The 10,237-nt window shown below is 46.7% G+C and overlaps 2 protein-coding genes across 2 annotated transcripts; one reads left to right on the top strand and one right to left on the bottom strand.

Moving 5' to 3' along the window:
• Positions 1-1,507: 1,507 nt before the first annotated feature.
• On the top strand, positions 1,508-4,639 carry LOC117843978 (uncharacterized). Its single transcript, XM_072292046.1, has 2 exons — positions 1,508-2,392; positions 2,745-4,639. Exon 1 carries the CDS (start codon positions 1,610-1,612, stop codon positions 2,057-2,059), a length of 450 nt encoding a protein of 149 aa, XP_072148147.1. The 5' UTR covers positions 1,508-1,609; the 3' UTR covers positions 2,060-2,392; positions 2,745-4,639.
• A 182-nt stretch (positions 4,640-4,821) lies between these two features.
• On the bottom strand, positions 4,822-9,887 carry LOC117843571 (ETO1-like protein 1). Its single transcript, XM_034724216.2, has 5 exons — positions 9,172-9,887; positions 7,339-9,051; positions 6,955-7,246; positions 6,002-6,311; positions 4,822-5,355 (listed from the first exon to the last, which is right to left on the bottom strand). Exons 1-5 carry the CDS (start codon positions 9,300-9,302, stop codon positions 5,135-5,137), a joined length of 2,667 nt encoding a protein of 888 aa, XP_034580107.1. The 5' UTR covers positions 9,303-9,887; the 3' UTR covers positions 4,822-5,134.
• Between the last annotated feature and the right edge of the window lie 350 nt (positions 9,888-10,237).

Below are 10,237 nucleotides of genomic sequence, written 5' to 3'. Positions count from 1 at the left end.
AGAAGAACTGGGATGAGACTTGTGGTCAGAGGTGTATTGCGCACCTGTGACCGAAGGCAACATGTAAGTGGTGACCACTCCACAGCCAGACCTTCGGTGTAGCATGTCAACACCGTGGCTAAATTGCCTAGAAGCCTCCTCTTGCAAGGTCGGTGCCAGATGGGCAGCACCTGGCTTCGGCAGGTCCAAAGACTCGATGCTGAACACCTTGTAAGCAGGGTCTTGTGATTGTTGGTGAAGGAGGATGTGATCAATCTTCACACGCAACTCATCAACGGAAGAGTTGAGGGAGACCACCTTGGTGTTCATATCTTGCACCTTGTTGTCGACGACTTCGACCTGGGTGTCAACGTCCCTCTTCCACCCCGTCAACTCCTTGAGTGTGTCCCTGATCTCGCTCAAAGCATCAGCAATCTCCGAAACTTGTTTGTCCATCTCCATCACCTATTTCTGAACTCTTGTCTAGTACTGGGGGCGCTTGAGGTAGTCGGGTATGTTCGCGAGGATGTCATGGCGGTTGAGCTCGGCGGTGGCGGCGGCGGACCTAGATTTGCATGTTGTTGTTGTTGTTGGTGGTGAGAACTTGAATCTGATACCAGGTGTTATGGTACTAGATTGATGGGTTTGGATTTCACGGTTACAACGAAAGGTCCGATATAAACGACGAGCAAGCTGGACACCAATTTCTCCGGCAAGCTGGCCAAGTTTGATTTCTTGCAGCCTCTCACTATCGAGATGAAGCACAGTAGTATTTATGGCCTCCTTGGCATCGCTGGCTTCCCATCCATCAGCGAGTCCAATCTGGGCTGAAAGACTTTGGGTTGGGCCGCCTCTCCCTGGGCTTCACGAGGCCTGCTTGCATCTTCTGCGTCGCTGCGCCTTCTTCTTTAGAACATGCCTTCTGAGTTGGCGCCTTCTCAGGGTCCGTGATACTGGGCCGCATATGGGCCGCCGGGGACTCGAGTTGCTTATGCACGCACGAGGGCGAGCGAGCTTGCTACTAGCCTACACCGGCGGCTAGTGGAAGATAGTCAAGCGTTGCGAAGGACTACGTACTCACCGTACAAAAAATTGAACGTAGTTTTTACTAAGGATGTGTTTGGATTGTATAGTGCGCAAGTTAGGCAAGCCACGGACTTAAAATGCCCATTAATTTACGGTGGCTTTAGGAAACCCGCACCAGTACCTCTAATCGATGCAATTTGTTATGCCACACAACATGCTAGGATCCACCATTTGAATTTGAATTTTGAATAACCACTTTAACACAGGATGACTGGATACAAGGGCATGTGCTTCTAGAGACAAAATCCATACTCCACGGCAAACCTTCTTTCATTTATTTATTATAATCCTTTTTTAACTCAGCAGGCCTGACCAAATGATCTTTGAGAACAAGACGTGTGCAAAGGGGTTTCACTCAAGAAAAAGAGAGGGTTTTACCTGTGTGCCATTATGAAAGTTGTGTCTAACCTCCATACCCCTAAAAAGTTCGTCGACACCTGTATGCCCAAGTGCATCTTGGTTTGTCCCTCCATGCCATTCCGTCCCTATTCCGTTCGGTTTTGGCCGTTTGAGAGCTCTTACAAGCGGGCCCCGGGCATCGAAAATGTTCACTGTACCCTTAGTCTGCATATGCGCGGAGACCGTGTTGACCAATTTTGACCGGCATCTCTCACTCTCCTCCGTGCCCCTCAACGCCACCGCGCCGCCGCCGAGCGCCGCCCCGGCCGCGGCCGCCGCGCTCTCCGCGGACGAGGCCACGCGCGACATCGAGGACCTCGGCTGGCGCGAGTGCCCCGTCGGCTCCCTCCTCTCCGTCCGCGCCGGGGTGCGGTCGCTCGACGCCGCCGCAACCCCCGTGCCCATCTCCGCCATCGCCCGCATCTCCCCGCCGAGCCTGCTCAGCGCCTCGTCGCCCCTGCCCCCCGCGCCGCCGGCAGCGGCCAGGAAGAAGCGCTCCCCGACGGGCAGGGGGAAGGCCGCGACCAAGACGAGGCGGCGGCACGTGGTGGAGCTGCTCACGCTCCCGTCCGTCGAGATGGCCACCTCCGCGTAGTTCGTCGATGCAGGCACCGGGTCTCGGGGAAGTTCGAGGCGCACCTGTGGGACAGGCATGCCCGGAGTCCGGCCAAGAACAAGAAGGGCAAGCAAGGTGAAGCCTTTATGTGCCCAGCGGATGAACAAATGCGATTCTTTTGTTTCTTCTCTGGTTTCTCTCCATTTATTTGATCATTTGAGTTCTCACGCTGTAGCAAAATTCACTGACATTCTTCTCTGTTTCTTCTGAATTTTTTGTTTGGGTTTGTGCTCGGCTGCCTCGGCATTCGTGTGATGTGCGGATGTTTCATGTCTGATGATCTGCTGTGCTCGCTTCCAACAGTTTATCTTGGTGAGTTGGAGATCCTCTCAAATCCAGAAAAAGCTCACTGACTTTTCCATGCAATGATTCTCAAATTATTTGCAACTGCATTGTTCTGCGAATGAACTGCATTGTGCTGTTCGGATTGATTTCGATTTTCGAATCTGCAACTGCTTTCTCCCTTCTTTTCAACAAAAAGAGAGATCGAGTGTGGACGGGGAAAAGTGCTTTTGGGTAAAGTTGAAAGGAGTGCATTGTGCTTGTCTCCAAGTATACTCTTCATTCAGAAATATAACGTTTGCACAAAACGATCAGACACTTGCATACAAATGCAAGAACATAGGAATACATGAGTTAAGATCCTAATCTTGTTTCTTTGCAGGAGCTTTTGACAGTGAGGAGGCAGCAGCCCACACCTACGATCTTGCAGCGCTCAAGTACTGGGGCTCAGACTGCAAACTCAACTTCACAGTAAGTTCAGAGAGTTCAGTATGCGCATGTCCTTGTTTCAGTACTGTGATTGCTGCCCGACGACGACCATCACCAGCTGCGTGCCCTGCCGCTGCCGGACGCCGGGCGCTTCGAGGACGACATCGAGACCCTGTTCGACGCGCCCGGCTCGGCTGGCCCTGGCCAGGGCGAGGTCGTCCACGTCCAACTCCCCGACTCCGTCGAGCCTGACGCTTCCGGAGCCGACGCCGTCTCCTACGCGGCCGCCACGATCAGCTCGCTGGCGTCCGGGCGCTGGTGGCAGACCTCTAAGTTCAACAGACCTCCTTTGTCTAAGGGTATTTGAGTCCATTCTCAGCGCAGTTAACGACCGTTAGCACAAAATAGGGACGGAATGGCATGGAGGGACAAACCAAGATGCACTTGGGCATACAGGTGTCGACGAACTTTTTAGAGGTATGGAGGTTAGACCAACTTTCATAATGGCACACAGGCAAAACCCTCAGAAAAAGACGCGTGCAAAGGGACTGACTACAATCTACTGGTGAGCTTAACTGCCCGGAGGTGGTTGCACTTGCAGCGGTTGGTTTGGTGACTCGCACACCGCAAAAAACTGAAACCAGCCACAAAACCATTAACAAGCTTATCATGAAACTCTTGTTGTTTAAACACTGTCATCAGCTAGGCAGACAGACAAGACCTGCTAAACAGTAGCATACACTGCATGCCTGCGTGATCAGCACGCCGTCTCCATCATTCCCAGCGTGCAAACCGGCTGCTGCATCGCCATCAACAGTTCAACACAGCAGCTAGAAAACAAGTGGTTGGAAGGTCGAAGGTGTCAGGCACACACTGTCAAATGTAACAGTATACTACCCATGTCAGAAGATCCTGTTGCCGGTCAATGCGCTGTTTGGTTCAGCGGTTAAACTTTAGACGTGTCACGTCGGATATTTAAGATACTAATTAGGAGTATTAAATATAGTTTAATTACAAAACTAATTACATAAATGGAGGGTAAATTGTGAGACGAATCTATTAAGCCTAATTAGTCCATGATTTGATAATGTGATGCTACAGTAACCATTTTCTAACGATGGATTAATTAAGCTTAATAGATTCGTCTCGCGAATTAGCCAGGGGTTCTGCAATTAGTTTTATAATTAGCTCATATTTAGTCCTTCTAGTTAGCATCCAAACATCCGATATGACAGGGCTAAACTTTAACCCTTGGTATCCAAACATGCTCTCGATGTTCGAAGATCTATCCTGACATCATGTCAGATCAGTTCTTTTTTTTATCGTTCAGATCATTTAAAGGGGGTGTTTGATACCCTTTCTGTCACATAGGGCTAATTCGTGAGACGAATCTATTAAGCCTAATTAGTCCATGATTAGCTCATGTGATGCTATAGTAAACATGTGCTAATTATGGATTAATTAGACTTAATAGATTCATCTCGCGAACTAGCCCTCGTTTATGCAATTAGTTTTATCATTAGCCTATATTAGCCCTCGTTTATGCAATTAGTTTTATCATTAGCCTATATTTAATACTTCTAATTAGTGGCCAAACATCTGATGTGACGGGACTAAACTTTAGTCCCTAGCATCCAAACACCCCAAAGTCGTAGCAGTAGCAGATTATTCAGATCATTTGTTTCATGGAAGCTGTATTTTTAGTTTACCTGCTATTAAGATGTGTACAACTTGTTGTCTAGGTTCAGCACAGCTAGAGCTACAATGGATGTGTAAAGAGAAAGTGTACTTACTGTGTTCAAGGGAGCTGTGTTCATCGAAAAGGTGAATACAAGTTGCAGATTCAAACTCAATGCATAAGTTTATGTCACTATGAATGAATGAACATACCCTACACCTGAAACTGCGATCACGCAGTTACAACTCCAAGCAGGGTTTTTCAAAAAATCCCTGAATAAGATACACCATGTAACACAGAAGTTATATACACACTCAAAGCCACTAACAGCACATGCAGGTAGATCTTCAGATGGATCATAATTTACTTTCATGATTAATTTCAGTAAAAACTTGATACAGAGAACAGAACTTGGAAATTACATTATGCACGAAATCACTTTATCAGGATGCAGTTCAGTGATTAGCACATTACTTTTACAGAAGCCGCAGGCATCGAGTGTAAAAGCTTTATCGATGCCGGCTTTCATAGAACTAGTTCTCTCTCTTCCTTTTTTTTACTTTCTTGCTGAAAACATCATGTTACCAAGAAAAAATGAATCAGGTCAAGGCTGTCATGAGGGGCACCTACGTGGTATACAATACATGATATAGCACCACAATGTGTCAGGGCTCTTGGCTGTTCACACGTTTCTGAAGCTCTAGCATTTCCTGGTGATTCGGGTCCAAGGAGAGGGCGGCTCTACAATCACGGAGAGCGCTTGGGACATCCCCGATGTGCTCGTGGAATGCCGCCCGGAGATGCAGCAAGTGGAGGTCGGCTTTGAAGGTGATGGCACGGCTGAGCTCTGCTATTGCATCGTTCTCCTTGTGGCTATCCATCAGCACTGTGAAAATCAAAACCAACAAAATGTTTTAATTACATTGATATTCTGTGCAGAGCGATTACATTACATGAAAAAATGAATAAGATGTAGTTTCACTGTACTTTTCACAAAGGTGAGTTTCTTTACATCTGCGCATATTTTCATGCTATCAGAGTGGTTCTCATTCTAGCAACAGCCTATTCAATTCTCATCGGCTCCACTAACTGAAGTGGTGCAGGGTCCAAAACTAGACTAAATGTTAAGAGGAATTCTGTGAAGCGATACTATCCAGGAAAAGGGACAAGTGTTTGTAGGTATAGTCCATGAAAAAAGAGTATAGTTGAACTTGATGTTGAACAATATGAGATATGGTAATCCACCAGGGCAAACAGAGTAATTCAGTACACTGCCTAAAACAAAATTTCAGTATTGAGCAATGGATACAGTATCGGACAATAAGAAGCATGGTGTTTCCATTTCAGACAATATTTACACCCTAAACCCACGTAGCAACAGCTAACAGTTACTCAAAAAGGAAGACAGCTAGTGAAAAAATGTACAGAGAAACACTAATATTGCATAATGCTGCATCTCAAAGCACGATTTACTGGTTTTCAATGCTGAACCCAAGAAGAAACCATTAAGAGAAGTTTCAGTTTGATCTAACCTGCTGCTCGATATCTGTACGGATAAACACGTAAAGGATCCAATTGGGTCACTGTTTGCAAATCTGTCATAGTTTGTTCTCGCTCACAATATTCTGAGCGTTTCTCATAAGCTGAAGCATTGTTTTTAGCTTTCGCTATCAACTTTGTCATTTCCTCATATGCAGCATCCCTGTTGTTCCTGAGGAAATGAACACGAGCAAGACCTTGATGGGCCCTAGTGTGTCGAATCTTCAGGGCACTTGTATAGCAATCAGCTGCTGAGTCTAATTTTCCACAATCAACATAGACACCACCAAGGTTATTCAAAGCCTGCAGGTAAAATAATGCACAGAAAGTGTTAATGACCCCTGGTACCACAATGAGCAAAATGGACAGACGTGGTGGACACAATACCAACCACACATGCATAATCTCAAATGTTCTTGTAACTCTTAAACATCATGCAACATTCTGGTTGCTACTGTGCATGTACTTGGTGGATCAATGTCAGTCAAGATGAAGTTAGGAATGCATTCCTTAGCCACAAGTTCAGGAATAAGTATATCAACACCTTTCATGTTCAAATTCCTGAAGTTTTCTTAATTCTGTTTAAATTCATACATGCATTGCAGTGATCACACCACACTACCAAGAAGAAACATGTGATTCATGACAGCCATCATAGATACTATAATTTTTTTTTCTCCCTCAACTCCCATTTCTCCATGGCAGCTAATACACCAGCAAGCACCATGCTACATGCTTATATATTGAGAGTGTGTTTGGATCACTTAGTGTATAGCAAAGCATAGAAATCTTAAAAAATTCATGACAATATTGGATGAACCAAGTTGCCCTTGACTTAACCAAGTTTAATATATGGGAGATGCTAAACTAAAGTTCAAAGACAATAAATTACCAAAAGTAAAGAATATCAGGAATCATTTTTGCATTGGTAAATGGCAGCACGAACCTGACCCTTCCGAAGCCGGTCTGAAGGGCATTTCAATGCATCTTCAAGAAGCGAGATAACAGTCGCAGAATAAGAAGGATCAACTCCCGAGTCAGCCAAAACGTAGGCTTTCAGAAAGAAAGCCTCAAATGACCTTTGAATAGAAATAGATTCTTCTGCTTTTTGAAGGGCCTCCTCACAGTGTCCAGTGTCATACAAAAGCCACCCCTCATATACTAGTCGTTCATGCTCAGTTGCAGCATGATGTCTTGCCAATTGCAAACTGCGCATCGCTGCCTCAGGACAGTTCAACCTGGAAGCACAAATATCAAGCACCACCTGTCATTAAATTGGAGGCCGAAACAATCATAACAGAATCATCTGAGATGTGCTAGTAGAATTTACCTAAGGAGCAGCAAAGATTGCCTAAAGTACAGAACACCTTTTGCAGCATCTGACTCAAGCATCCGGTAGATCACTGAAAGGGAACCAATATCATCCACTGATGACCAACGCTCATACAGTTGGAGCCAACACTCAGCTGTATTCCACTGCTCGACATGTGCGCCGAGAAGAGTGCCAATTTTGGAAGCAGCTACACGTCCTTCCAACATCCGATACTCAGGTGAAAGAGTAAGAATCGCATGGATATCACAGATGGCAGATTTGTAGTCTTCTAGAGCCAAGTATAGACAAATCCGGAGCTCCAGGCACTCCAATGCTAACTTGAAACCCAAGAGCCGGTTAATTTCCTCCAAGGCAAGTTTAGCATCTTTCTTTCTCATCAAGGATGCAGCTCGATACATGTAAGGGTAAGTAAGAGTAGGATCCAGCTCAGTTGCTTTGTCAAGGTCCGCCAACTTTCTATCACCTTCAGAATACAAAGATCTCTCCAGATACATCCACCCTAGTGGCAGATTAGATGCTATGACTGAACTGAGTTTCTCATAAGCCAAAGCCTTTTGGCCTTGCATACCAGCGATTCTAGCAAGACCAGCAACAGAATACACGTGACCAGCAGAGAAGGCAACCTCAAATCTGCGTTCAGCTTCATTATATTCCTTTCGTAAAAGTCTAATGCATCCAAGCTGATGAAAAGCTATTTGCTTCTGAGTAGGGGTAACTGCCAACTGAACAAGCTTCTCTGATAAGCATACCGTTGTATCTGTTCTTGGATCAATATTCATTGCAGCTTCACTAAGCAAGCAGTATAACAAAAAGGAGGCTTGTCCGACCATGATAAGTTGTTGCTGTGCAGTCGCACCCAAGAAGAGGCTAATTACTAGATCGTCAGTTAGACAATCAGGAAGCTCCTGTAAAAGCATTTGCAAGCAAGAAGCAGCAAGAACTGGTGCATTTTCTTCAAATGCCAACGCCATGAGCTCAACAGCATCCTGCCTTGATGAAACAAACGAAGCCAGTTTCCTATCACAAGCATCTTTTAGCCTGTCACAACAAAATGTGCTTGCAAACACCAGGATCTCCAACAAGATTTCCAAAGGCAAATCCCCTAAGCTATAAGTAGAACTGAACTCAGAAACAGCTCTCATGCCCTCCAATGAGATACCATTCTCCGACAGATCAACAAGCTCAAGCTGTGACTCAGTAAATGGTCCATTAAGCATGGAGAAAAATGGGATCGACAAAGATGCAATCTTGCACCTATCACATGTCACCCTCCCATCTCTTATTTGAAATGTCACCGTGGAAGAAACTCGAGATGAGGAGCCCATCTCACATGAACCATATATCTCAAAATTGCCCACAGGCATCTCAGAAGCAATATCGAGTGGGCCAAACTCTCGGCAGCACTTCCTACATGATGCAAGTACGTCTGATATGATCTCCTCACCCCGCTTCTCGTACCGCAGCCATGCCCCAAATATGACCTTCTCGTGCACAGTGGTTGCACAGCGCCACGCAGAGTGCAGGCTCCTCTGGCGCAATTTCGCCTCCCCAAGGCCCCTAAACACCTGGGACTGGACCAGATACAGCCCTGGCCGCTCGCTCGGCATGCATTGCTCGAGCTCCTCGTGGATCCTGGACAGCACCTCGACATAATCCAAAGGCTTATACAATGGCACTACCGGCGGCTCAGCAATCTTGATGAGCGACTCACTGCACATAGCAACGAACTTAAGTTAATCAGGAAACCCAATTCAGCAGAATCACAGTGAAAAGTTTGAACTGAGCTAAAGAGTGAGCAAAATGCTGGAATGGCGTTGGGCGGGGGCTCACATGGAGGACGGCGAGTAGGATGACTTGGGCAGCTTCCCGCGCTCCACCTGCAGCCACGACTGCGGGTTGAAGCCGTAGCCATGGATGTGCTGCTCGTCGCACGGCGACTCCGAGAGGAAGCTGCTCCTCATAGAGCACAGGAGGGAGAAGACCTCCCAAATCTCCACACTCTCAGATTTTCACACAAACCACAGATAAAAATCGCGAGGTAAATGGCATAACCACACCAACCGCGAAGCTCGCGGGGGGGAAGCCAAGGACCTACGAATCAGAATCCACACTGATCCCAGCTAATTGGGGAAGAAGGTGACTGGAAAAAAGATTGGAATTTGATTCCTTTAGCAGCTCCACCCGACCACCAACCGATCCCGACCACGGGAGCCGGAACAAATCCGGCGAGAACGGGCCAAAACGGCCCGGCGAAATCGCGCCGGGGACGGCCCCGTCAGACCGAATCTTGACCGGGGAAAAGAAATGCTGCCCCGGGTGCGCCCGCCGGACCGAATTCGACGGATCAGATCAAGAACGGGGCAATGGCTGGCTGGAACAAGGAGCGGGGAGCGTGGGACCCGCGGCTAGTGGGCTGCGGGCGAGCTCGGGTTCGGATCCCTGCGGGAGCAGCTTCGCGGAGAGAATGGAGAGGGAGGGGAGACGAAGAGGGAGGAGGAAGAGGAGGGGAGGAGAGGAAAGGAGAATTTTTATTTTTATATTTTTTTTCCTAGTGGATGTGGAGAGGAATAAATAAAGTATAGGGTATTGGGCTTTAGCCTGGTAGAGAAATATTTTAATTTTTGTAGGGTGTTTCTTTTCTGGGGAAAAATTAAAAAAAAAGATGTGTGCGCCCTGCACATGAATCTATGCAGAGAATGTGGGGGTGCAAGACCAATCCTCCCTGGCAGTAGCTTGTGATGAGAAAGAAGAAGGCACATCCCTATCGAATTTCCAACAGGGAATGTGTATCGAAATATCTTTATGCCAGGATGTGGATATTTTGCAAAAGGGATTGCAATTTGTTCAAGAAAACTAACACCATATTTCTACACTACATATACATCACGGATGTTTA

The sequence above is a fragment of the Setaria viridis genome, chromosome 2 (genome assembly GCF_005286985.2).
Source record: "Setaria viridis chromosome 2, Setaria_viridis_v4.0, whole genome shotgun sequence".
Lineage (NCBI taxonomy): Eukaryota > Viridiplantae > Streptophyta > Magnoliopsida > Poales > Poaceae > Setaria > Setaria viridis.
The sequence above is the reverse complement of the archived record's forward strand: the minus strand, read 5'-3'. Positions and strand labels throughout refer to the sequence as shown.